The 26,458-nt window shown below is 41.2% G+C and overlaps 6 protein-coding genes and 1 long non-coding RNA gene across 8 annotated transcripts; 2 read left to right on the top strand and 5 right to left on the bottom strand.

Moving 5' to 3' along the window:
• Positions 1-718: 718 nt before the first annotated feature.
• On the bottom strand, positions 719-1,583 carry LOC135625651 (uncharacterized). Its single transcript, XM_065130728.1, has one exon. It carries the CDS (start codon positions 1,451-1,453, stop codon positions 956-958), a length of 498 nt encoding a protein of 165 aa, XP_064986800.1. The 5' UTR covers positions 1,454-1,583; the 3' UTR covers positions 719-955.
• A 2,248-nt stretch (positions 1,584-3,831) lies between these two features.
• On the top strand, positions 3,832-5,901 carry LOC135625522 (tyrosine-protein phosphatase DSP1-like). 2 transcript variants are annotated; one of them, XM_065130424.1, is made up of 6 exons: positions 3,832-3,970; positions 4,055-4,301; positions 4,417-4,510; positions 5,311-5,368; positions 5,448-5,491; positions 5,566-5,901. In XM_065130424.1, the coding sequence occupies exons 2-6, from the start codon at positions 4,084-4,086 to the stop codon at positions 5,743-5,745; spliced, it is 594 nt and encodes a 197-aa protein (XP_064986496.1). In that variant the 5' UTR covers positions 3,832-3,970; positions 4,055-4,083; the 3' UTR covers positions 5,746-5,901. The 2 variants fall into 2 exon arrangements, with proteins under 2 accessions (XP_064986496.1, XP_064986495.1); XM_065130423.1 differs by lacking the exon at positions 3,832-3,970 and having other exon boundaries at positions 3,977-4,301.
• Positions 5,902-6,694: 793 nt separating this feature from the next.
• Positions 6,695-8,425, bottom strand: LOC135581188 (transcription factor MYB106-like). Its single transcript, XM_065130421.1, has 3 exons — positions 8,174-8,425; positions 7,965-8,094; positions 6,695-7,837 (listed from the first exon to the last, which is right to left on the bottom strand). Exons 1-3 carry the CDS (start codon positions 8,304-8,306, stop codon positions 6,970-6,972), a joined length of 1,131 nt encoding a protein of 376 aa, XP_064986493.1. The 5' UTR covers positions 8,307-8,425; the 3' UTR covers positions 6,695-6,969.
• Positions 8,426-10,490: 2,065 nt separating this feature from the next.
• LOC103969569 (2-hydroxy-palmitic acid dioxygenase MPO1-like) lies at positions 10,491-16,092 on the bottom strand. Its single transcript, XM_009383137.3, has 4 exons — positions 15,568-16,092; positions 11,057-11,119; positions 10,879-10,950; positions 10,491-10,809 (listed from the first exon to the last, which is right to left on the bottom strand). Exons 1-4 carry the CDS (start codon positions 15,925-15,927, stop codon positions 10,696-10,698), a joined length of 609 nt encoding a protein of 202 aa, XP_009381412.1. The 5' UTR covers positions 15,928-16,092; the 3' UTR covers positions 10,491-10,695.
• A 1,348-nt stretch (positions 16,093-17,440) lies between these two features.
• On the top strand, positions 17,441-21,356 carry LOC103969570 (ATP-dependent zinc metalloprotease FTSH 6, chloroplastic). The gene is made up of 5 exons (XM_009383138.3): positions 17,441-18,091; positions 18,246-18,786; positions 18,986-19,299; positions 20,479-20,719; positions 20,848-21,356. Exons 1-5 carry the CDS (start codon positions 17,496-17,498, stop codon positions 21,187-21,189), a joined length of 2,034 nt encoding a protein of 677 aa, XP_009381413.2. The 5' UTR covers positions 17,441-17,495; the 3' UTR covers positions 21,190-21,356.
• LOC135625525 (uncharacterized) lies at positions 17,881-20,440 on the bottom strand. Its single transcript, XR_010492080.1, has 4 exons — positions 19,274-20,440; positions 18,974-19,169; positions 18,192-18,806; positions 17,881-18,083 (listed from the first exon to the last, which is right to left on the bottom strand). It is a non-coding gene; the product is annotated as an uncharacterized LOC135625525 (long non-coding RNA).
• A 1,547-nt stretch (positions 21,357-22,903) lies between the features above and the next one.
• On the bottom strand, positions 22,904-25,223 carry LOC103969572 (pentatricopeptide repeat-containing protein At1g62260, mitochondrial). The gene has a single exon (XM_009383139.3). The coding sequence runs from the start codon at positions 25,119-25,121 to the stop codon at positions 23,058-23,060; it is 2,064 nt and encodes a 687-aa protein (XP_009381414.1). The 5' UTR covers positions 25,122-25,223; the 3' UTR covers positions 22,904-23,057.
• Between the last annotated feature and the right edge of the window lie 1,235 nt (positions 25,224-26,458).

Below are 26,458 nucleotides of genomic sequence, written 5' to 3' on the forward strand. Positions count from 1 at the left end.
TACCTGATTCTAGAAATGTTCCATGACTGTTTAAACAAGAAAGATTTTAGGACCTAACAAGATACCAAAACCTTCAGTCAAATCAACAATGCGGAGTTTAAGATGATCAATAAAATTATTTTGTACCCCATTAACATGGTCATGCAACTTTAAAGGCCTCTTTTTGCTGAAATTCAAGTCACAATACCTAATCAATCAATAATATGAAAGACAAGTTTAATACAGTGTCGTACACAATCACAGCGAACAACGTTTAGTATGTTCACAATAACACCTCTGACTAATCTCACCATCAACAAGTCTCATCTAATTTAGTCAAATTAAGGACAAAACACACTGAATAAATAACAAAGATTGGCAAATTGCAATACTAGGATATTTGTTGACTTCCAAGGTAGACTAGTTATCATAAAAAAGCATGAATATGACAGAACTTATTTGTTGATAAAAAATAACATCAAAATGTTAGTTCTAGGCATTTGTTTCTTTCCAATCTTTTTGGTGGTATTACACCATATGGATGATAGAACAATGTAACTGATCATATTATGAGTATATTTCAAAGAAAAGAAACTCAGGATCGGTTATATAATTGCAGATATTATGCTTCGATGGTTTGCACCATGTATCCAACTACAAGTTACTGTATTCAGAATATGCAACTACTCAAAAAGAAAATATCACGGTTACAAAAACCATAGAACAGACTAGAAGTAGCTTAACAAGAAAAAAAATGTGTGTATGAATTCAAAATTCTTTTAGTTCTACAAAGGAAGACATCTCGTTGGAGTTGCTCAAGCAGGAATATCTCCACTGTAGATTATTCCCACAATTTGAAGTTAAAAAAGTAGCTTGGGTTAAAAGAACTCGGTGATCCATCAATGAATCCAATGTCGAACAGTACGACACGGAGAAACTAAAAGCCGCAAAAAGAAACAGGAACGGACAAAGGAATTCAAGAATCCTTCCCTTTCTTTTCCTCCTGCGGGTCAGGATCATCAGAAGACGCGGCAGCATCAGCAGCGGCGTCGACCAAAGCTTGCTCGGCCCGGAGAATGGGCTCGTAATAGTCGGCATGGGCATCCATGCACTTCCTGAGGAGGCCCGTGACCTCGGAGCATCGGTCAACGATGTCCTCTTGGCTCTTCTCGGCATCGTCCACGCACTTCTCCCACGCAATGAAGGCGTCCTTGCAGCCGCCCCCCTTCATGAAGAGGCAGAAACCGCACTCCGCCTCCTCCTCCTCCTCCTCTGCTTCCGCTGCTCCATTCTCTTCCTCCTTCTTCGCCTCCCCTGTGTCATCCGCGACCTTCTGGTCCGGTGTTGGAGCGACGGTGACGACGGCGGCGGCGACGGGCAGGGATTCATGATCGGACTGGGGAGGAGAGGGAGGAGAAGTCGGTGCGGGGACCGTCGGATCTGTGGTTGTTGGCCGAGGAGGCGAAGCGGACATGGTTGGTCAAAGGGATCAAGGATTAGGGTTTCGGCGGTTGTTCTTCGACTCCTTCGTAGGCAACGATGAAAGTTGAGCAAATCATAAGAGTGGGGAAGACTTGACTGGTTAAAGCAAATTCTTCGGAAGGTGTCGAAGCAAACGAGACACATCGACGGTTCTCTAAAACCGCCCATCACGTTTTCATTTTACATCTCAGCCGTTTATCTATTTTGATCGGATCTATTTCTAAAATTTTATTTTTTTTGTTCAAAATAGATTGACGGTTGAGATAAAAAGTGATTTCTAAAGAATTATGTATTTAATAAAGAATTATGTAGTTAATAAAAAGTGGACCTTTTAACATTCTGATTCATAGTGTTAAAAAATTTATATTGAAATACCTACTGTTATAAAAATGAAATATTTAGCTTCATTATCATAATGTCATTGGTTTTATCGACGGAATTATGAAAATAAGTAAAAAGATAATTTCAACGTTTCAGTTAGTGGTGATAAACGACGTCGGTGGTGACGAATGACAGTGTCAGCTGGGGACTATAGGTAGCTACTGTAGATGAGGAAAAGAATGGTAAGAGCTAAGGGTCACTCTGGATTTACATCGACGTCGACACAAGCAGTGACAGGGCCACTCAACATCAATACCGACATAGAGCAACGTCGCTCGATAATTATATCGATGTCGATGTAGATGCAGAGCAACAAAAAGCTGCTCAATATCTGCATAATCTCCTCCAAAACCGATACGGGGAAGTCAAGAAAGCAAGCATTACAATCGAGCACCCTTCATGGCCTTCCTCCTCCTCGAGTGGTGCTTCCACTCGCTACCCCTCCATTGTCTTCCATCCTCTTATGTTGCAATCATGAAATGGAACTCAATGTATACATTATTCATCGACGCATCAAACGAGTTTATCGTATGGAATTACTCGGCGCAGACGCAATTATTTTGGCATCACGAACGAAACGGGAGCTATCCGATTAGGGATGCGCCCATTTCTATTTGGAACCAACCAGAGATGGGTTCATATACGGAGGCCACTGTTTTCTGTGGTGGTGGTCGTCTGCCTTGCCTCGCCTTACCCTCTTTGGTGCCGCTGCTATGTTTGCGTGGTGTGGCGTAGTGGTATCTTGCACTCTCTGAATCCACTACCGACTGCAAGTTGAGGTCACATCGATCCGCATATCACACTTGTTCTATTTAAATTAAATCGTACATCAAATTAGATTAGGATCGTCTCAAAAGTTATATGATCGAATTCGAATTCGAATTCGATTGACTATATAAATATGTGACTTTGTGCACGATTGAGTTTACCTAACATGACTTGCATAGAAGACAAATGTCCCGACCTACCGTGACGACCTCTTCTTCTGCTTGCTTGGTTACTCGCAATTGGAGAACCCACGTCGAGGTGCACTTTGCACACTAATTAAGGAGGTGATGCATCCTTTGTATCGATGTTCGTCAGTGAGATTTCCGGCCCTTGTTGCCATGTGGTAGCACATTTTCGCCAGCAATGATCTAACACAACCTAATGGGATATGGTTAACAATTATATGCCCTACGTATGTTGGATTTGTTTCGTGGAATCCAATCATCATTTTATGCATTAGTACTGATATGGTACATTTTGGCAATCTGAACACGTCATAGCCGACACAGCATGCTAAGTCAGAACCCTGAACCACACGTCTAGTCCCGGGGGCTCGGGGCGGTGCCGTTTGACGCACCATCAGCCTTCTCGCTACAGTATAAAACCCATGACTGGCCTTTGGTCAGGAAAAAAAAGAAAAAGGGGGAAGAAGGAAAAGAGCAATCCTTCTCGTTACTAACTTACTCGTCGGAGGGGCCACGGTCGGGTACCATCCGACGGAGGCTATTTTGCAGGAGGGCTACCGCTCATCGACGGTGAGGGACTCGGCATGGGAGCATGACTTGCTCGGCACCAAGGAGTCATCAATCAGTCCCGATCTCGATCAATGCCAACTGACACTCCTTCTCGAAAACTCGGATACCACATCATCCGAATCACCCTGTAAAAAGCTCCCAACATCGGCCCGTACACCTAGTCGTACTGACTCCCCAGCAACACATTTGTTCACCAACAATTACCTACTTAGGGCTCCATGACGATGTCAAGCCCGCATCTTCTTGTTTCATCAAAGAAATCATCGGTGCAAATAGTTTATAATCGATGAGTTGGGAAAGAACTTGACTTCGAATTGAGTGATTTAAATGATAGAAAGAGAACGTTACATTATCCTTCGCAAGATGTGTTTGACAAAACTCGCATGGAAGGAAACGTTCTACAGTGCATGATATTAACATAATACTCCGGAGCAGATGTTACAGAAGAAGAAGAAAAGTCGATGCAGTGGAGAGCAAGAAACATCTCATTGTCGCTTACACGTCAAAGAGACCCGCAAATCCTCCTCGTCAGCCTTGACGAGTAGGCTGTCCTGCTCCAAGAGTCAATAATGCAGCTCCGAGTCTTCCAACTGGGATCTTCTTGGGTTCCGTTCCCATCTCTTCTCCCCACCATGTCGATGGTGTGCTATTAAAACTATAAATAACCAACTGCCTCCTTCTTTGCCCAGAATTCACCGTGGAAGATACGTCACCGGAGATGGGGAATCATAGAGGTGCTGCAGTAGAGTTGGAACTGAAACTGAGATCAGAAGAGGATGAGAGCAGGAGAAGTAGCGTGATAGCAAGGGAAGGTCGACTGGGACAATTCATTCCACCCTTCAACTTCGCCACCGTCGACCGCGGCGTCTTCCGGTCCGGCTTTCCCGACGCTGCCAACTTCAGCTTCTTGGATACGCTGCAACTGCGCTCGGTCGTGTGAGACTAGAATTATTATTCTCCATCGTCACCATTTCCTTCTTTCCCGTCGTCGTTGTTGCGGTGCGGCTGATTGCAGCCGCCTCTTCTCTTTCTTATCTTGCTTTCGATTCAGATACCTGTGTCCGGAGCCGTATCCGGAGGCAAACAAGGTGTTTCTCGAGTCCAATCGGATAAGGCTCTTCCACTTCGGCATGGAGTGTTCAAAGGTACGTGATCCGATCTTGGCTGCATAATGATTTGCTTTTGCTTTCCGAACTTCCATTTTACGAATTATTTGGATGTTTAAGATAATAATTCTTTGGAGAAAAAGAAGAATTAGCTACGATTTAATGTAAATAAGCAGATGACGAAGCTCCAAAACCATCGATTAATTCGTCGCTTCTGATATGATCAACACCTCAAGTCAAAACTTTGAGGGTTGCAGTGGGCGTTGAGAAGAGCTGGTCTCGGAGGATAAGTATTGATTTCCTTGTCCCAAGATGTGGTTCATCAATAGACACAAGGAATAAAGAGCTTTAATTGGGCAGCTATAGTTAGGGTTTCAAATCTCTAGTATTGTGGCATGGAAGAAAGTTGGAAGGAGGTTCCTGTTTCACTGAAAATGATATGTAAGGAGTGAAGACACAAACATTGTTCTTAGTGTAGCTTTCTTTTGGTAAAAGGACAGAGACAGCCTGGAGACCATATCTCTACAATAAATTTTGCCAAAACTAAAGACTTTCTTGTCTTGGATTGGACTGAAAAGATGGAACATCTGATGGCTGTGGAGGAATCCTATAATGAAAGGTTGGAACTTGTAGGTATCAAACAAGACAGAGGAAAGAAACTCAAATATCTTAAAGAATGTATTTGAAGCAAAGTAGTTTGTGAAAATATTATGCTTATTAATTATATGATCATATGAAGATACCAATGCTAAATATTTAATATGATGATGAATAAATAGTTTTCTCTTGTTTAAATCATTTATATGTCCAAAATAACAAGGAAAAATGAATCCTTGCAGGAGCCTTTTGACAACATTCCGGAGGACAAAATTCGAGAGGCTCTCAGAGTCGTGCTTGGTACTAAACATGTTTGTAATTTTTTCTGCAAGATAAAAATCCAGTGTTATATTCATGATTTCTTGATTGTTCCCTTCAGATGCCCGAAATCGCCCGTTGCTTATCCATTGCAACAGAGGAAAAGTAAGATGCTTAGTCTTCTTGTATGTTTCGGTTGCTGTTCGAGTAGCAAGCTTCAGAACGGGTTTGTCGTGCAGCATCGAACAGGTTGTGTGGTTGGATGCTTGAGAAAGCTGCAAAGATGGTGCTTGTCTTCTGTGTTCGATGAGTACCAGCAATTTGCTGCTGCTAAAGCGAGGGTTTCGGATCAGAGGTTGATCGAGCTATTCGACACTTCCAGCTTTAAGCATTTATTATCACTTTGCATTTGTATTTGACATGGTCGAGTTGGGCTCTCGTAGAATCACTGCAGCATGATTTTGGAGAGAGAATCCACATTAATGTAATGTACCAGTAACATAGATTTCTGCTTATGGTAATTGTAATGGAGTGTTAACGATTAATTGATTTCCCGGAGGAGATTGCAGTTTTCATATATTTCTTGCAATTTCTTTTCCTCCAAATCCCATCTATCTTGCATGCATCAGAATTTTCAGCCTGTGTTTGTGAACATTATATCTTATTTTGAGGAAATATTTTTCTCTGATATTTGTGGCCCATTTTACCTGTTATCACTTTTTTATGACATCATTGGCCTGTTAGGAAATCCTAAGATGTTAGATTATCACATATACTAAATGAGGAGGAGCTAATGTTGCTCAAGTCAATTGTGATTAGCCATGGCCCAGCTTCAACTACAGATTAGTTTTCCGGTTGGTGTCAGAAGAAGCCGAAGCAACAGCCACACTGCCTTAAATGAGGCGACGGCGACGTCTAACGATGACCACATCCTCCTTTCCTTGGTGCAGCAGATTAGGATGAGCTTTCAGAGCTAGCTTTGGTTTCGGCATTTAATCTTAGAGAAGGACAGGGAAACAGATGTCTTTATGCTTTACCGACAAGTCCATGGACCGCCTCTTTATGACTACAATTTACGTGATTTATGGTGGGAGTGCAATCGTGGAGTTATGATCGCATGTGGGTTGTGCCTGTTCATGCCAGTAATCTATTGCGCCTACATCTGCAAGGAGTGAGTGTTCCATCTCCAACCACACACACTTGTTTTGGGCGTGAAGAATTGGTGGTCAAAGGTGGTACATGCCTCCACCGTAATGGAAGGCAGCAGGCGTTTGTGAGGATAAAGCCGTCTCTCATGGTGCTGAGAACATGGTGGGTGAGAGACATGTGGAACTCTTGCATTACTCTGTAGATGTAGAAGATGAGACATCCAGTTCGAATCTCGTGCAATGAATTCTGTGTTAAGATTTGCAAGCAGAGTTGCAGGATATATAGCAAATCATGAGAGGAAATAAACACAACTAAATGAAAGGAAGGAGAGAGAGCGAGAGAATGAACAATCTCTCAGCGTTTTCTTATTGTTTTATCTAATCTCGGTGTGGTTCCGAGAGTATCGAGACAGGTTCGATCTCAGAGGGAGGATACGTGATTGCCTAGTGGTTCATGGCGTGGAAGATGTACGTAAAAGACGCGAGGGAAGTGCCTTAATCTGGGTTGTAGGACACCGGGGAGGAACTGGAGGAGGGAGAGTTGACCCAGTTAAGAATGCTGTTCCAGTAGTTCCGGTTCTCCTCCCCCTCCTCTTCTTCCTCGTCGGCGCAGGTCTCGTGCCCATTCGTATGGGAATCTCGGGAGTGGTCCCGAGTTTTCTGCTCCCCGAACTCACCCAACAGCATTCCGGTGAATCCTGCTCCGAATTGCCCCCATGAACACCCTGCCTGCGAAGCGTACGGTTCCGATAGCCATGGCGCCTCCCCATCGAAGGCCTCGACAGAGAAGCCTGTGAGGCAGTCCGTTGTATCATTTCCCGAGAATCTCCACTCCGCGCCTTCTGGCTCCGAGTTCTCGCTTCCTTGCTGGCTCGCCGGTGCGACGGCCACATCGCCGTCCACGAGCCCGGTGCCGGACTCCGTCGTTGGAGGACGGTTCTCCGGGAAGCTCAACGTGGAGGTGGGTGACTCCAGGTCGACGTTTTCGCCTGGAGTGTTCTTCCGTTCTCTGAGCACGTCGAGGCAGGGAGATGAAATGGGTTCGCCCAACGACGAGGATCTCATCTGTTGCTGCTGCTGCTGCTGCTGCTGTAGGTTCATGGAACCGGAAGCTGCACGCAGCTTTGACTCCCTCGCCAGGCGGGCCTCGGCTTCGAGGCGTGCGCTCTCCCACTGAGCCATGTGGCTGAGGTTGGCAGCGCTCCTGGGTCGGCCGTCGGCGGAGCTGAGGGTGTTGCTGGTGGCCTTGAGGGTGCAAGGATCGATGCCCACCTTGGCCAGCCGCTTCTTCAGGTGGGTGTTCCAGTAGTTCTTGATCTCGTTGTCGGTTCTCTTGGGCAGATGGCTGGCGATCGCGGACCATCTGAAAGCAAGGGAAACGAGACTCTCATCTACCAGCATTAGCAGAGGAAAGAACGCTTCCAGGCGGGTAGTATGACGTGAATGACCGCAGACGTAATCAAGATTCATGGAGTAGCAGCAGCCGTCACCTGTTCCCAAGAAGAGCATGGAGTTGGATGATGGTCTTCTCCTCCTGCGGGCTAAACTCCCCCCTTTTGATGTCCGGTCGAAGGTAGTTGGTCCATCTCAACCGGCAGCTCTTCCCACACCTCTGCAGTCCTGCAATTACAGGAAGCATCACAACTCTCTTCAACCACGCTCTTACGCAGTCGCGGCGACGATAGTTCAGGCGGCTCACCGGCTTTGGCGGGCAACGCTCTCCAGCTCCCATGGCCGTGCTTCTCAACATAAGCGAGCAGCTTCTGGTCTTCCTCCACAGTCCAAGGTCCCTTCTTCAGGTTCACCTTGTCACAGCATGGTGATCGACCCATCTCAGTCGGATCCCGACCTGCAGATCGAGCAAGATATGCTTAAGCTCTAAGGGGGGGCTTCAAAGAGCCGATCTCCACTGCAAGTGACATGCACAAGGAGTAAGAGGTTACAGCGAAGCCAAGGTCTCGAGGATTAATAGATGACAACAACAGATGGGTCTTCATGCAGAAATAAATGTTGTTTGGAGGTGTGTCACGGCGTAAACGACCTTCGATCCAACCTCGAGTGTAGTATGCCGTGTTTCCAAAGATTCATCGGGATGTACAGTGGGTGAACGAACGATGGTTGCTCGCTGCAGTTATCGTACTTGTCGCAATCTCAATCCGAAAAATACATGGACGGGACTCAAAAAGAAGCATCGCTCGTAGTTCTAAGCATTCTCTGCAGTCATTTTAAGCCCTCTTTGCTAAGGTGACATCCGCTCATCTAATCCTTCGATGTGGACAACGAAGCTTGTCGCTTCTCAGTTTGCACCGATGCTTGTTGACTCTGCACGCCGAGTTGGACGGAATTGTCTGCCCCCACACACCATTATGATCGGCAGAAGAACACGTGTGCTTTGGCCGAAAGCAAAAAAGAAGGAAATTTAAGATTGATTGATTGAAGAGGAAAAGCATCGATCATAGCTTGGAAGGTTCTCTCTCTACCATATACATTGTCATAAGACAAGATCGTATCGGTTAATTGGAGTGCAGAAATTAAAAGTCAAACACCCCCTAATAACATAATGAAGAGAGCACCCCCGAATAATCAATAAGTACATGCAAAAGGATCAATCGCAAAAGAAGAAATAAAGATTAGTTCATAGAGTTAGCAACTGATTGTTGAATCTATAATTATTTTTATTTTTAAAAAAATATAATGATCTATCAATCATAATAGAAGAAGAATCTTTTATCTGTATTCCCATCTTATTGGAAAAGAGAGTACGTATAAGAATTTCCACCAAGTTTTTGAGGATTGCAATAGAACCACTTCAGGTTTTTCCCCTTTTTTTTCTTTTTCTTTTTCTAATTTTAATTAAAAATATTTAAAATATAAAAAAAAATTCATAATTTTATTTCAAAATTTTGATCTGAATTCGACTTTGAAAAGTTATGTATTTCTATACACGTAGTACCATAAAAATAAATATATAAAATAAAATCTTCAATCCAGGACTAATTATTGATTATTTAATGTAGTTAGATTTATCTTTAACATTTCAGTTTCTACACTTTATAGTCTTATAATTATAAAAGTGAAATATCTAGGTCTATTTATTATAACGTTGTTTATTTTATCAATGAAAATATAAAAACAAAATGTAAAAAGATAATTTTAATATTTCAATTGTGGTGGCAAACGATGACACCGTTGTAGGTAGCGAGTGGTTGTTGTAGATGAGGAGAGTGATGAGAGAGGTGAGGGTCACTATGCATCTGCGTCGATGCTGACGTAATTACCAAGCGACAAAAGGGTTGTCGACGTAATTGTCGAGCGGTGCCGCTGTGCATTTGCGTCGATATTGATACAATTATCGATCAACACTGCTCTGCATGTACATCAACATCGATATAGTTGTCGAGCGATGAATAGGCTACCGATGTAGATATCGAGCGATGCTGCTCGATAATTACGTCGAAGTCAACATAAATGCAGAGTGACCCTTACCTCTCGCTATTGTTCTCTTCATCTACAACGACCACCCACGACCCCAACGACACTGTTGTCCACCACCATTGATGCCATCCGTCATCATCAATTAAAATATTAAAATTATTTTTTTACCTTTTTATTTTCATATTTTTGTTAATAAAATCGACGACATTAAGATAAATGAACATTGATATTTTATTTTCATAAATATAAAGATATCGGTATATTTTTTTAAAATATAAAAACCTAAATACTAAATGTAATTACTAGCTACTAGCTACATCAAGTACTCTATAATTAACCCTCATATGCATAATACACATAATAATATTTTTTTATATAATTTGATCGGTTGAAAACAAAATCACCATTCTAATTTTTATGCAATCGAAACCTGGGCTGAACCACCCAGGCTCGATTTCTGGTTTTATTCCAAACCATCGTCATGCCAACTCATGTCACAAACAGAAGCTTATGAACATTAATTTCTGCCTATCGTCACCACAGTAACTATGAGCTTATCAACATTAATTTCTGCAAAACAGTGAAGAAAAAACATTTTAAATAGTCACAATATCTTTTGGTCCACAAACGGAATTAAATGATGCAACATTAGAACCTTATTTCACCCTTTTATGCTTAAGCCATTGTACAACATTACTAGACAGTGTAGAGACATATTGCGGATGAGCATATCGGCATTTGATGACATCCGACCCCAACCACAAGCAACTGAAAGGAACCTGCAACTCAAGAAGCCTTCTTCTGCTTGCTGGCTTGCCATGCCTTGCGATCCGTGTCGATCTTCGAGCGGACGCTGGCATGGAAGCCAGGATATGGCTCGTATCCCAACAAACTAAGTGCCTGAATTAGAAAATGTTAGTCACTATATATATTAAATCATTCTTAGTGTAAAGATTTGGAAATTGTTACCTCGAGCAGAACAAAAAATGGAGCCATCAGGAATGCTTGAGAAAGATTATCAAGAAGAGCTGGTGCTCGTTTCTGAAAGGGGACAAAAGCAACTGAGTTGTAGCATCTCAAGAAGAAGAAACAATGGAGGTCTTGCCAATCAGCAATTATTTAGTTTACACCACTGTGGCAGGCGTACCTCAAACATTCCATGACCTATAAATTGGAAACTCCAGCAAAACAACTGAGCTGCCAGAACCACCTGTGTACAATATGTTAGAAAGACGATTTCAGCAGAATAAACTTGAGACCAATCACATCAGTTTGTCTGCGGTTCAACATTTAAGGACTACACAAACTGTGCTGAAATTCTTTAGGTAAATTTGAATGGCAACCAGCTCAAAGTTTCTAATGAAACAATGTGAAGATTAGAAATAAGATGAATATCTAAAAAAAGATGTGCACAGGTGCTACCAAAACATATCATTTAGTTATTGAAACACAGGGCATGCCATTCCGGCATCTTCTTTTATATAAAGAGGGTATTTCACAAAATTTCTCCATGTTTTACCCTAAATCTGGTATAACTCATTTGTGCACAGGGTATACAGGTAATAGGGACCAGTAACAACAAGCTCTAAGCTAAAAAAATTGCAGCAGGATATAGAATAGAATGAAGAAATGAGGCAAAAACAAGAAAGAAACTACTAGACAAAACTCAACAATTAACAATGTACATGAATTGGTTGCAATTGAACAACTCGTTTTAAAAGTGAAACTTAAAACAAAAAAATTAATTAAACTAAAGACTTAGACGAAAGCCAAAGGTGACTTAAACAGCTTGTCTAGTTTCTTGGGTGAAACGAAACATAAGAAAAACACAGCTAATCTATAGTTTCTTAAGTTAAACAAAACATGAGAAAAAGGCAGCTAGTCTATAGTTTCTTAAGTTAAACAAAACAAAAGAAAAATGAAGAGTGGTAAAAGGAACATTAGTTTAAATTGAAACATAACTGTATTTACAGATTCCGTCAAGGTTGGTGTGAAACCATATAATTACTGGTCAGTATTTGATTTTTTTTTTCTCCGGTTAATACTGGACAACCAAGGTTGGCATATATTTTTTTTTTAATTTTATTTTCTTAGTAATATTGGGTGCTCCAAGTTAGTATACCATCCAACATATAAGGTACCTATACCAGTCTGATCATTTGTCAATGCTGGTGTCAGACCAAGATTTAAATTTTTAACTACGTAAGTGAAGCCAAAGTAATTGATAATGCAGAATCAGGTTGATTTAGCCAACTAGGAATGGAAGGTCCAAAGGATTGGGGAAAATAGGACAACTCATTTTTGCTGCTACCGAACAACAGAAATAAATCCACTCTTTAGGAAAAAGCCACTTAGCCCTTGCTGAGAGAACAAGCTACATTTATTCTGTCATCAGATTCAGTTAAACAGTAGCCTCCAGTTGCTATACAACTAATCTACTAGAAGTAACAGGTGACCACCAAAACCAAAATTAATGATTTTAACAAACAATCAATTATATGCTGCAATAGATTATTTTATGGACAAAGTTCTGGATAGAAAACTAAAGAGATGTGATTGGCTAAGATCTACAGTGATTAGCTCCTAGCAGGTTGGACAGATTAATGATAACAAGGATAGATATGGCAAAGAATAAAAAGAAAAAAACAGAAACAGAGGAGATAAGGGAAAGACTCCAGATAAACTCACTGAACCACCTACTGCATCTCCTATCTAGCTATAAACTCCAGAAATACCAAACCTAAATCTGACTCAAGATATCAAAAAATTTGTATTACTTGCCCATAGATAAACAACAAACTAATTGAATAAAAAGGTAATCATATTACCATCTAAAACTCATTTATATTTGAACATGTCTTATGCCTGCACCAACAAAGTAAATCCTTGAAGGACTCTCTTAAGCAAATAGTCAACCATCTGTACCTCGATTCCAAATAGTCTAAACCAATATCTATCACCCTCTTTCCAAAGTACTGAAGGAATCTTAGAATAACAACTAAAATAACTATGAAGTTCAACTAAAGTTTCCCAAGAAAAGAAAAAACTAATTCTAGGCAAAAACCAGCCTTCATTGCATTATGGTAAATACAGATCTTAATAATTATTGCTGCTATAAAAAAAAGGGATTCTTTTGGCTAAATGTCTAAGAAAGGTAAAAGATTATATATTGAAAAATAAATAAGTGAACTTTGGAGGGAAAATCTTGATGAAACGTAGAGATGTAGATGCTTCACTCAATTTAACCATCTATCCAAATGCGGGGAAAGGACAAGCACTAAAACCAAACATGACTTTTTGTTTCTGCCTATCACATGTTGACAACTCTCATAAGAAATAAAAAGAAATTATGCATAATATTTGTTCGGATATTGGGCTGTAATGCATTAGAAATTCTTTATTTCGCTCAGTAGTTCTCTTTCTTGCTATGATATCAATAGCCTTAGCAGGCTTGCAGCTGGGGATCATAAAGCAACTTTTTCACAACAATTTCTCATCTGATCAAGGATTTATTGCAAAAGCTAACTATTTAAATGTGCTCCAGGCCATGCACCCCACCCTACAAAAGAATAAAATGCATTTGATACAGTTTAACATCTCTTTATGATACTGTTGACCATGGCATAATTAAATAATTTATTTTATTTAAGAAGCAAATCCAGCAACAGTAACACAAATTTGCTATTTCAAAAGGATGAAGACTATACATATTTGTCGATCACAGAAAATAAAAATAAAAATATTACAGAGTATAATCATAAGTACTAACAATTGTATCTTTCCCAGAAAAAATACAGGAGATATGTAACTGAGAGAGAGCTATATGTCATATTGTGTCTAGAAGTGTGAAAAAAAAGCCCCTCTAGTTAATCTAACCTATATACTAAAGCAGGCAGGCAGATGATCCCTGAAACATGTTTCTATAAGTGTTGCATGTATGCATATGACACAAATTTTGTAAGGTAAATCTTATTTTGTTTTTGATTGACAGCTGCAGTTTTCTCCCTCCAACCAGGACAAACATGGTAGAGTAAGTGTAGTTGGTTGATTCTCTTAGGACTTCCCTGTGGCAAGTGGAGAATAGAGACTAAATTTCTGGAGGACATGAAAGTGCAGAGGGTTCTAAATAGATGGTGAAGATAGAATCACCAGTTCATTAGCATAAAATGCATGTCAAGCTAGTACAAAATTTTTTGTCACCTCACTAATATATAATGGATGAAATAGAAGAAGGTTACAAGTGGAGAGAAAGATGACAGACTAGTCTCCGGGTTACTATGTAAATCACCTTAAAATAAGGATGAAAGTTGTTGCATCCTGCAGAAAAGGAATTTTTCTTTGATTCAGAAGCTAACGGTTGCAAAAGATACTTGAGATTAACTATCAGAAACATATGGATCAGGAATACAAATATGAGATATATGGATCGAAAGATATGGCACTTGGAAAATTGAGCAATTTGGGGAAGGATGGGTATATGCAAAGGACAGCTCCAGAATATATAATAAAAATATATTTTTTATAATTTCATTATGAATATATATTTTTAGTTAGCAGCAACTCATAACGAGTGATCAGTGAGTACATACAACCACTCATTCTATAATGCAGATAATTCTCCTTGATGTCTTTATATCTCTTTTAAAGGGTTTCCAATTGCACATTCAGGGAAGTCAGCTTGACACCTCCTGAGAATCTATTTATGCCATTTATGACTTGTTAATGCACAATATCACAATATGGAGATTTTATTTACTGGAATTTGTAATTCTCACAGAAATAAGTTTATGTTCTGTGGACAATTAGGCATTTCCCTTTTGGAGTATCTTAAATCAGTATTCCTTTGGTTTTACAGAATAAATAATAAAAAACCACAATTTTTTTTCCTGCAAATATCAAATTTAGCTCTTCTGTCTAGGGAACTTTTAAATTGTTCACTCTGATCATTAGCTATTCCTAGATCATAACTTAATTAGTATGAAATAATCACTGGTCTTCAGCACTGCTAGTCAGACCCAAGCCTCAAGTTAATTGACTGGAATATAGAATGAAATAGGACATGAGCTTTCTATCAGGAATGTGTCTCCATTGACCATAACCAGGATTAGCAGACACACAGCAGGTCGATCAAGAGACTTATGAACTAGCAGCAATTATTACCAGTTCATGGACGTTAGAGAATTTCACATGCGTTTAGCTAACAAGCAACCAAAATTTATATCCACATCAAATCATTTCTCCAGAAGGAACAATAATCATTCACTAATTTAAGGCCAAGAATCCAATGCCAAAAAAGTGATACCAGGAGCAAATCACTTGTCGACAAGGTGACCTGATCTCATCAACAATGCTAAAGAAGTACCACGTAGCACAACACGAACCCACCACGAAAAAAACAATAACAAAAAGTTTGCACAGCACACGATGAACGATGAATAGTCGACGGGATGTACAGTAAAGGCATGTTCAACAGTTCATCAATTGCTGTTCGGGGATGAGAAAAGGAAAGAAAATAACAACATAAATCGAATGAATTCGAATCAGGCTGAAAAAAATGGAAGGCATAAACACACCATTCCGATAAATAAATTAAGTGAAGATATGGAGGGATTAGTCAGGAAGGAATATCTCAAGGCAGAAAAGTAAAAAGGGGCCGACCTTCCATGCGAGGGAGAAGCCGAGGCGGACGGCGAGGGCGTGGCTGCCGAACCAGCAGAGGAAGCAGAGGATGGCGGCGAGGGAGCCGGCCTTCTTGTCCATGAACAGGTAGAAGAGGGCATAGACGAGAGCGCCGACGAAGGCGAAGTTGAAGGGCAGCGTCAGGGCGTCGCCTCCTCCCGGTAGAGGAAGATGAAGATGGAGATGGAAGAAGGGCGGGGTGAATTGGAAGATGAGGAGGGAGGTGTAGAAGATGGGCCAGACGAAGAGCATGTGGATGAGGACGTTGACGGGGTTGCTGTGGTACGCCCCGTAGAAGGCGAAGTGTCGCTCCAAATCAAATAAACCCCCCTTCCCCATCTCTCCCTCGATCTCTCCTATCCTTCTCGATCGATCCCTATCTAATACCGATTGATTCTTTCTCGGCGCCAATCTTTAGCAGCAGCAGCAGCCAACAAGAAGAGGGTGAGAGAGAAGAGGGGGCGGAAAGCTTTTAACAGGAGGAAGGATGAAAGCCGTTCTGCAACTTGCTTGGGGGTTAAGCCTACGTTGACCGCGTCCGTAAGAATACCTTAATTACATACCCCGATTGGGGATGTCTTTCCCACCCGGGCGGGCCCACGAACTCGTAATTACTCACCTGTTCCGGCCGAGGCAGGGAACAGACGAGTCCCGTTTCCCTCAGAACTGGGCCCCCATTTATTTGTAGGTGGAGCCCCCCGGAAATCGAGAACGACAAGTGTGCTTCGTGTCCTCGGGAACACACGTAATTTGTTCCTTGGACAAAAGTAGATGATCCGTTACGCCCAGCCCCCACGAGACAGGTGTTGAACAAAAGTTCGTCCAGAGAAAGCGTCCCACGGTGTCGCTATCGAGTTGGGACCACCGACGAACGACTCCGATGAGCCTTCCAAGTCTAATTCCGTAAACGTCTTAACATGTCATCTCCTTCCAACTTTTTTCTCATCCCAATAGATAAGAATGAACAAGTCCAAGTCCAACATGGCGACTATTATCCAATAGAATTGATATATATATATATATATATAGCAAATAAATAGTTATTTAATATTATTTTGGCTTCTCGCGAAGCATCAACTTGCCCGCTCAGTCTACCTGCGTGGAATTGACGACTGGGAAAATGATAGATGCAAAGCTTCTTTTTCTTTGCTTCTGGAAGCCGTGCAACCTTGTCAACGCCTTCACCTGCTCCATGGCCGAGCAGTTTGGGCCACCGGAGACTAAATGCCATATATCAAATAATGTATTCATCAATCGAGGCAAGATAGGAAGAAAAATGACAACCTCTTATATTGTTGAATGGTTCGATATTAATATCTATTAAACGATTTTAGTTCCTCTTGAACGTTTTTTTTTCTACGTCACTGTCAAACTCTAATTTTTATTTAGTATTTGATGTAATAATCAAATACTTTACAACTAAAGACCTTCATGTGATGATGATTACCTGTTCTTTATACTCTCCCATCATTATCAATCCGATGTACCAAATACTTTCCGGTTCTCTATCATCAACCTGCCCACCAATGTCACAACTCAGTAGGAAGCAGCAGACTGCAAACTCCACAACACAGCTTGCCAATCCCTAACATATCCTGATCTTTCGAGACAAGCAGATACAAGTCAAGAGATGATAACGACAACGGAGCTACTGAAACTACCTGGATGCTTCGACTTAATCGACAGATCATGCGATGTCTCTCTTCTCTCAGCAGACACTACTACTGATGAATGAACATTTTCACCTGGAAGTTTCTGCAACTCAGAATTCCATTGCATTGCTCATGCTATTTAAACCACCAGCAACCGCCATTGTCCATCTGCCTCGGTACAAGTGGTCCCTTGACATCTCATTTGCTTAGCATAGTTAGAACCAGAAGAACTTTCCTGTTCAAGAAGGAAGAAGAATGTCACCTGCTGCTGTGTCTCTCGCTGCCACCCACCTTCCCATCTGCAACTCCCTGGATGTTGCCAGAAAGTGCCACATTAAATCATCTGTGAGGAGAGAGAACCTGAACCAGAGAATGGTTTCGGATGCCGATTTTCGAAGAAGAAAGCTGCTCCAATCTGTGGGGCTGGGCCTCGTTGGAGCAGGGCTATCTGTAGCTAAGCCGGCAACGGCTCGGCCAGAGAGTCCTCAAGAGTCTGCATCCAGCAGGATGTCTTACTCACGATTCTTGGAGTACCTGAACGAAGGAGCAGTGAAGAAGGTGGATCTATTTGAGAATGGGACGGTCGCCATTGCTGAGATATCTAACCCAGCCTTGAAAAAGATCCAGAGAGTCAAAGTGCAGCTTCCCGGATTGCCCCCGGAGCTTCTCAGGAAACTCAAAGAGAAGGATGTAGATTTTGCAGCGCATCCTGTGGAACCCAATGTGGGACTTGCAATCCTCGACTTGTTGGGAAATCTGGTCTTCCCCTTGCTGTTACTGGGAACTTTGTTCCTTAGATCTTCATCACCGAATACTCCAGGAAGCCCCAACTTGCCTTTTGGACTGGGAAGGTAATCAGTTATCATAGAGAAATAAATAATTCAACACAAAACATAATTCTTGTTGAGCTCAAGTAAAATCTTTGATAGCAATGTAGGAACTTAGGCTTACTGGTTCAGAAGAAGGTACGCACACAAAGCATTGATGCTTATGAACTCTGTGCAGGTCAAAAGCCGAGTTTCAGATGGAACCCAACACAGGAATCACCTTTGATGATGTAGCTGGAGTCGATGAAGCAAAGCAGGATTTCAAGGAGATTGTTGAATTCCTGAAATCCCCAGAGAAGTTTGCTGCTGTCGGAGCAAGAATTCCAAAGGGTGTGCTCCTTGTTGGTCCACCAGGGACTGGCAAAACCTTGCTGGCTAAAGCAATTGCAGGAGAGGCAGGGGTTCCTTTCTTTTCTCTGTCAGGTTCAGAATTCATTGAGATGTTTGTCGGAGTGGGGGCTTCGAGAGTGCGGGATCTGTTTAACAAGGCAAAGATGAACTCTCCATGCCTGGTATTTATTGATGAGATTGATGCAGTAGGAAGGCAGAGGGGAACAGGAATTGGAGGAGGAAATGATGAAAGAGAACAGACACTGAATCAGCTACTCACTGAAATGGATGGTTTTAGTGGTGATAGTGGAGTTATTGTAATTGCTGCTACTAACAGACCAGAAGTTCTTGATTCAGCTTTGCTCAGACCAGGAAGATTTGATCGACAGGTAACAAAATTGTTTCCACACTGTTATTAGACAAGGCCACAAGATTTAGCAATGGTATCATAATACAGTGAACATACGATTACAGTCAAATGTAAGGCGTGAAAGCAGATATAGTTTGTCAGTTTCAGCAGGTGTAACAAAACTGTGCAATCTACCTTACGAGAGAGAGACTATTATTTACTCTTACTTTGCCTTGCAGGTAACTGTTGGATTGCCTGACATCAGAGGAAGGGAAGAAATACTAAAAGTGCATAGCAGCAATAAGAAGCTCGACAAAGATATATCCTTGAGTGTTATTGCAATGAGAACACCAGGATTCAGTGGTGCAGACCTGGCAAACTTGATGAATGAAGCAGCAATTCTTGCTGGAAGGCGAGGAAAAACTAGAATAACAGCAAAAGAGATTGATGATTCAATCGATCACATTGTGGCTGGCTTGGAAGGAACCAAGATGACAGATGGGAAAAGCAAGATACTGGTGGCTTACCACGAGATTGGACATGCCATTTGCGCGTAAGTATAACTTTTCTCTCTTTATAATTGCAATTCTTGTAATTTGTTTGCCACCGTGCATGAAAGTGTTTCATCTTCAATGTCCGTATGTATCAACATCTGTGAACTTGGGTACTGCAGTGAATGCAAGAAACAGATTGTTAAGATGACTGTTCTAGTTTCTGCATGGACATAACTGATATAATAATCATGACAAAGTAGACACAGCATGAAAGAATTAATGCGAAATGTAGATCGTACCAGAAAAGTTATCCATATACATGGACCAAATTACTAGGACTTCAAGCAGAGGAAACCAGATGTAGAAACCTGTACATTTGTTCTCTTTTATTTCCATAATGTAGTTTTTACCATTGACAAACCGAAAAAGGAACATAACAGTTAAGAGGCATTACTGTCAATCACATAGAATATTCAGATCTTGCATTTGATCAGAAATATATAGAATTTTCTATTTTCTTGCTCTCATAAATATAGGAATATATCTTGTACATGGTGCAAAATCTCACAAATTTGTTAACATTTAGTTACAAGCTAGTTGGAAGTCAAATTGAGTGATGCATTTTGAAAGTGAAGGGAAAAGAGTTTGAGACATCATACATGAGCTTACATAAATTATACTGATCAATTGGTTAACAAAAGAGCTTCCTTGAACAAAGAGAACTTCTCAAGTATCTGAAACATTGAGATTTGAGTCATCTTTGAATATGATAAGATAGGAAAACATTGTGATCCAAAGCATCAAATAGCCAGGCATCATTAAGCTGTCAGATGTAAAGCACAAGGTTAAGAATCATAATGTCATGGGCTGGTCATGAGGCATCAGATTTAGCTATTTTTATTCCATGGACACGCATGTCCATGTCTGCAAGTCCCATCAAATATATACCCATGTGTTCATGAGTCAAACACTTGCCAAACTCTTAAACTATGCTATTCGAATATTGAACAATGTTAACAATGTAACAATTGAATGTTTTCATGATTTTAAGAATTTTTATGAAGTTCACCCCCCAATACTTCACATTTTCAGTACATTAGGAGACATAAGCATAATTCTTATGCCTCAAATTCTTAGGTGTTCTTTTATCAACATATTTCTCCTCGATATCAATCGATCTCAAATTCTTATGATTGTATCAATTCAACACTCTTAATTAACTGGATCCCAAATTGCAGGACACTCACCCCTGGACATGATCCAGTGCAAAAAGTAACTCTTATTCCTCGAGGTCAAGCTAAAGGCCTTACTTGGTTCCTCCCTGGAGAAGACCCAAGTCTTATTTCGAAGCAGCAGATCTTTGCTAGAATAGTTGGAGGTTTAGGTGGCAGAGCAGCAGAGGAAGTAATATTTGGTGAATCAGAAGTAACCACTGGTGCAGCTGGAGACTTGCAGCAGATAACACAGATAGCAAAACAGGTATACTCTTTTATTTAACATAGACTTGTAAAAGAAAATCTATTCATTTCATATTTTCAAGCTAAAATAAATTCAGAGCTGACATACAATTATCATTGTTACCTTTTGATCCTTTTGATTCTAATCAGATGGTCACCATGTTTGGAATGTCTGAGATTGGGCCATGGGCATTGGTGGATCCAGCAGTGCAAAGTGGTGATGTGGTTCTGAGAATGCTAGCTAGGAATTCCATGTCTGAAAAGCTTGCAGAAGACATTGACAAGTCGGTAAAAGATATCATTGACAAAGCCTATGAAATAGCAAAGAAACACATTAGGAACAATCGAGTGGCCATGGACCACTTGGTTGACGTACTGCTAGAAAAAGAGACTCTCACAGGTGATGAATTCAGAGCAATTTTATCCGAGTTCATCGATATTGCACAACAAAGAGATGAGACAAGAGCTGCTACAGAACCGGTTGTTGCTTGAGGTGTCCAGTTAGTTCATGTAAAAGTTCCCAGTGACATGACTTGATATGCTGCCTAATGAAAAATGCTAGGCAGTCAATTGGTGATGCATGTATAAGTTTTCGGTTAATGTGTATATATAATAAAATCTATACAAGCTTTATGGAACAATCAAAATTTTGAGGAGTCTGTAGCCATGACTATCCACTAGATTATAATCTCCATTAGGGGAAAAATGCAAAGTGTGCACACAGGTTAGTATGCATATGGTTTTAAAGGACAATGGTATACAGATCATAGAATACTGGTATAACACTGTACCAACCATACCAATCAGCAACGACATATCAAACAATCTTAGTATTTTTCTTATTGACATAATCCATAGCATCCCATTCAGTATCACCCAACAAGATTTTGTATGGGTTCTGGAATTGGAAAAAATATGAAAATGTAGATCTTCAACAACTAACCCATGCAAAAAAAACCTTTTAAGCAAAGACCAACCACAAAACATTATCAGAGCATCAATAAATGTGAAAATAAAAAATATCGTTATCATCATTGTTGCTCTATTTCTGCTGCCTTCAACATCTATTTCAGGAAAACTCTCTCCGGAATTTTGCAAAATATGTTAATAAGAAAGTTGCCAAGTAAAACAGTAGATTGTATCAAGACAGGTCAATGACACCTTCTTTCTTCACGCAAAAAGTACTGATCTCAGGCTTTACATTTGTTCATATCTTTCAAATATTCAAGCATATCTGTGCAATGTAAAACCTCGACCAGGAAGTTTACTTCATTGATCGGAGGAAAACGTAGGTGAAGCTTAGAATATAAATGAACATTTTCAGCAGAAGAACTCATGCAATCCATAAGCCATACTTGCCTTGTACTCATCAAACATATAGACCAATTCTGAGCATGAGAGGTATGATGTTTATTCGTGCAGCAGGATAGCACAACATTCCATGCTACATTGTCTCGCTCAAGCTTTCTTATTATTTTTCTTCTTTATATACACATAAGAATTCTCACTTCCTCTGAATACCTATCTTGCAAGATCCTTCCATGCACTTCTCCAGAAGATCTAGAGATTCGAAGGCAAGACTTGAGGACAGATGAAAGGGGTAGAATGATCCCCGCTTCAATTCATAGAAGGGGAACATCAAAGCTGCCATAGGAGTAATTTCATCGTAGATGCAATTCAGTCAAAGATGTTGGGTTTTGGGATCTGCTGAAGGTGTGATGCAGTCTATGTACGTGAATCCATAAGCAGCTTATAAGGTCACCAAAAGTAAAAGTGTTTTGAGAGACTCTACAGTTTGATGCAGTTAAAAGTTTTCCTCCAAAACTAGGTTGTATGTTGCTAAAAGCTCCATTTTGGTATTCAGTTGATGTTTTACATAAATCTGTGTTCCTCATGCTTGGCTAAGTTCCAGAAGAACAAAATCCCTTCTTTTGGAAATACTAAGATCAAATCCTTCTTTAAAAAATCAAAAAAATGCTTTTCCCAATCTAAAAGGATGAAACGCCACCTTGAACCAAACTATTTAATTGGTTAAAACCATCTATGTATTTAGATAACTACTGAATAACCCAGTAAATAAATCTCCTCATCTATCCAAACCAAAGGAAGGTTTATCAGTTTCTCACCTTCAACTGCCCTATTCTTCTTAAGCTACTGATGAAAAGAGCAATTAGAGACCTGAAATATGTACCTAGCGAGAGTTGCATTGAAGAGGCAACTTGGCTCAAAATGGATTGATTGTTGGGGATGCATCTTGTACTAATTTTGATGAGCTAACTTGAAAATAATCAACATGGACTCAAAATTCCTAGTGAATGCAAAACTTTGGTGCCATAATTTACATAACACCATTCTACAATTCAATCAAGTTGTGAGTCTCTTATGTGCCTATTGCAACTCTCTATCAGTGAAAAAATCTCATGTGAAGAGGGATGTGATGTGTCCCCTGAAACAAATATATGAACTTTGTTGTGCATCTCAATCCAACTGTAACCAGGCTGCTTCACCACCCTGTTCTTATCCATGGTTTTCCTTATCTCAGTGGCATTATCCCATTTCCCTTCATCTACATGCATGTTATGCAACAATACATACGGAGCAGAGCTTTCAGGTTCAATCTCCACCAAGGCCTCTGCAGCAACCTGAGCCAATGCCACATTGTTGTGAACTCTACAAGCACCTAGCAATGCTCCCCATACGGCTTTATCGGGTTTAACTGTCATGCTGCTTATCACCTCCCTTGCATCCTTGAGATGCCCATGCCGGCCTATAAGGTCTACTAGGGAAGCATAATGCTCAACTTTAGGTGCAATTCTGAATTCATTAACCATGGAATCAAATTCTCTCCTACCTTCAGCCACTAGCCCGGCATGGCCACATGCATTGAGGATGGCGATAAAGGTTATGTAAGTTGGCCTAATACACCTCCGTTTCATTTCTTCAAAGAGCTCAAGAGCTCCTCTGGCCTGCCCATGCTGTGCATATCCACCAATCATTGCATTCCAAGTGACAACGTTCCTTTGACTTCCCATGCCATCGAAGATGGCTTTGGCATCCATCAACTTGCCGCAGCGAGAATACATAGTGATGAGGGCATTGTTTATTGGAATGTCTGGTATGATCGTCTTGGTGATCAGCTGATGCACTTTAGTCCCTAGAAGAAGCTTTGCATGACCAGCACAAGCACTGAGCACCGAAGACAGAGTATGCCGGTCCGGTCTCTCACCGGCAACTAGCATGTTAGCAAACAAGTCGATTGCTCCATCATAGTCTCCATTCTGCTCATATCCAGCGATCATTGCGTTCCAAGAGACGATGCTCTTTCGGGGCATTTCGTCGAAGATTCTCCTTGCTCGTTCCACCTGGCCTTTCTGAGTGAATCCACATATCATTGAGTTGCATGTCCATGAGTCAGTATTGGGCATTTCCTGGAAAAGAGCTTCAGCCTCGTCCATTGCTGAGGCTTGTGTATAGGCGGCAATCATGGTATTCCATGTTACCAAGTCTTTCTCAGGCATCTCATTGAAGAGTGCCCTGGCTGCGAGAATATCACTGGCCTTGACGTAGCACATGATCATAGAATTCCATGATACAACATTCCGTTCGAAGCTTCTCACTTTACGATGCATTTTCTTTGCATCTACCTCTGCATCTTGATACGGACCATGAGGAATCAAGTCGAACAATCTCTTTGCTTCCTCGACCTTTCCCTGCTGGGCATAACCAGCGATCAAGGTGTTGTACGCATCAATAGCCCCATCAATCACCTTGGCTTTTCGTCTTTTTCCAAGCAGAAATTCCTCCGCCTCTTCCAGCCTGTTATTGTGGATGAGGCCTGACACCAGTGCGTTCAAGGAAGCAGCATCATGGATAGGCATCCTGTCGAACAGCTCGACAGCCCTTTGAACATCACCAACACCAAGATATCCGGTCATCACGGTGTTCCAGGACACGACGTTCGCATCGGGCATTCTGCCAAAGAGTTGCATGGCTTCCTCCATCCTGCCATTCCGTGCGTAGCCAGTGATCATGGTGTTCCACGAGATAATATCTCTGGTCGGCATGCGTTCGAAGAGGCGGCAGGCCTCCTCGAGCTCTCCAGGGTCCCTCGATAGTGCGTAGCCCGCGAGTATGGAGTTCCAGGAGACAACGTCCCTCTGTGGCATTTCGTCAAACAACTTCCGGGCCTCGACAAGCTCGCGGTGGCGAACGTAGCCGCCGATCATGCAATTCCAGGAGACGACACTGCGGCGGTCGAGGAGGGCGTCAAAGAACCGGCGCGCTTCGCGGAGGCGGCCGCTTCGTATCAGCTGGGATAGGGCCTGATTCCGCCGGCGGACTTCGAGGGGAGGGTCAGCGCCAGCACGAGAACGAGCGGCGGGGATCGCACGACTACGCCCGATCGGCGGAGCCAACCGTCTCATCTCATCTCACCTCTTCCAACGCGAATGGTTATCATGTATTCGACATATTTCCTGCGCGCGTGTGCGGTGTTTTGCCCCTTCCGTTACCAATCAAAAGTTAGATAGATTTCTCGACACATTGCATCCGTTGTGTCAATATATATATAAATATATATATATATATATATATAAGATTTATAAATACAAATCTGTCATATAATGTCTGTGAAAAAGGTCAGCTATCATCATTTCACTTCAAGAATAAAAATAAAATTTATTACTTAATGTCTATATTAATCATAAATTATGTGATGCTAGTATCAATAAAATAGAAACACTAGAAGTATATTTTATACTAAATTTATTATCATATAGATAAAATTTTATTTTAAGTAAATAGGCACTCTTAATCAAATACAAAATAAACTTAATGGATGATAAACTACTTGACTCTCTCAAGCAGGTAGGGTTACCCTTAGGAATACTATTTTGGGTGTTACTCATTGTCGTGGGAAACAACTTTGAGCCGTGGCCTCGGGGCCGACGCGGCTCGATTCGGGTCCGAATGACGGGGATCTCCCTGGGGCGTTCCTTGAGCCCGCTGAGGCGATCGTCCGGAGGGGACTTTCGGCTTCGCACCTGCACAAAGGTCGAGTCGAGGCGCTCGGCCCGACCCCTCCGACGATCAAGTTAACCGATGTGGAGGGGGTTTTAAATGAAAAAGGGTTTTTGTGTGTTTGTCCCCCCCCTTTCTAATGAACGAGAGGGTATTTATAGGGAAGCATACTGCTTCCTGAGCTGCCCGCTTGCATGAGGCAGGTTGGTAGCATCTAACTTTGTGTTGGCATGGCGTGAAGAATTAAGTTTTGGCAGGATGTTAATGCGTCTCGGTCGACGTTCCGGTCTGCATTGACCAGGTGCTATTGCGTGAGGCGTCATCTGACGTCAGCCGAGTCTTATCATAATTACTATCCTCATCACTCATATTCACTATTTATCTATCACCTCAATCTGCCCTTAATAATATTAAAAAATATAAAATTAATTTCTAATAAAAAAATATAACCAAAGATGTTTGCCCATTGTTTCTTGGGAGAATGTTACTCACCCTAGAAAAGAAGGGAGTTTAAGGATTATGATTTACATTTATTTAAATTTACTTTCTAACAAAAAAGAATTAGTTTCTCTATTAATAATGATATAAATATTTGGGTTAAAGTGGTGAATGCTAAATATGATAAGAGTCAATCTAATATTAGCTGGGCTTGGAGGCTGTTTTATAAAACCCATAAACTCCCTTAAATAAGGTTTCTATTAAATAGGCAAAATATAGATGTTTTCAATAGTACTTAGCTTTT

The sequence above is a fragment of the Musa acuminata genome, chromosome BXJ2-10 (genome assembly GCF_036884655.1).
Source record: "Musa acuminata AAA Group cultivar baxijiao chromosome BXJ2-10, Cavendish_Baxijiao_AAA, whole genome shotgun sequence".
Taxonomy (NCBI): Eukaryota; Viridiplantae; Streptophyta; class Magnoliopsida; order Zingiberales; family Musaceae; genus Musa; species Musa acuminata.

Bases quoted from the DNA above. Each gene is read 5' to 3' on its own strand.
- LOC135625651 (XM_065130728.1), bottom strand. From the start codon at position 1,453: ATGTCCGCTTCGCCTCCTCGGCCAACAACCACAGATCCGACGGTCCCC.
- LOC135625522 (XM_065130424.1), top strand. From the start codon at position 4,084: ATGGGGAATCATAGAGGTGCTGCAGTAGAGTTGGAACTGAAACTGAGA. The intron at 4,302-4,416 runs GTGAGACTAGAA...CTTTCGATTCAG, and splicing joins CTGCAACTGCGCTCGGTCGT to ATACCTGTGTCCGGAGCCGT. The intron at 5,492-5,565 runs GTAAGATGCTTA...TTTGTCGTGCAG, and splicing joins TCCATTGCAACAGAGGAAAA to CATCGAACAGGTTGTGTGGT.
- LOC135581188 (XM_065130421.1), bottom strand. From the start codon at position 8,306: ATGGGTCGATCACCATGCTGTGACAAGGTGAACCTGAAGAAGGGACCT. The intron at 8,095-8,173 runs GTGAGCCGCCTG...CTGTAATTGCAG, and splicing joins AGCGTTGCCCGCCAAAGCCG to GACTGCAGAGGTGTGGGAAG. The intron at 7,838-7,964 runs GTGACGGCTGCT...CCTTGCTTTCAG, and splicing joins CATGCTCTTCTTGGGAACAG to ATGGTCCGCGATCGCCAGCC.
- LOC103969569 (XM_009383137.3), bottom strand. From the start codon at position 15,927: ATGGGGAAGGGGGGTTTATTTGATTTGGAGCGACACTTCGCCTTCTAC. The intron at 11,120-15,567 runs GTCGGCCCCTTT...TATTGTACACAG, and splicing joins GCTTCTCCCTCGCATGGAAG to GTGGTTCTGGCAGCTCAGTT. The intron at 10,810-10,878 runs GTAACAATTTCC...TTTCTAATTCAG, and splicing joins CATTTTTTGTTCTGCTCGAG to GCACTTAGTTTGTTGGGATA.
- LOC103969570 (XM_009383138.3), top strand. From the start codon at position 17,496: ATGTCACCTGCTGCTGTGTCTCTCGCTGCCACCCACCTTCCCATCTGC. The intron at 18,092-18,245 runs GTAATCAGTTAT...AACTCTGTGCAG, and splicing joins TTGCCTTTTGGACTGGGAAG to GTCAAAAGCCGAGTTTCAGA. The intron at 20,720-20,847 runs GTATACTCTTTT...GATTCTAATCAG, and splicing joins TAACACAGATAGCAAAACAG to ATGGTCACCATGTTTGGAAT.
- LOC103969572 (XM_009383139.3), bottom strand. From the start codon at position 25,121: ATGAGACGGTTGGCTCCGCCGATCGGGCGTAGTCGTGCGATCCCCGCC.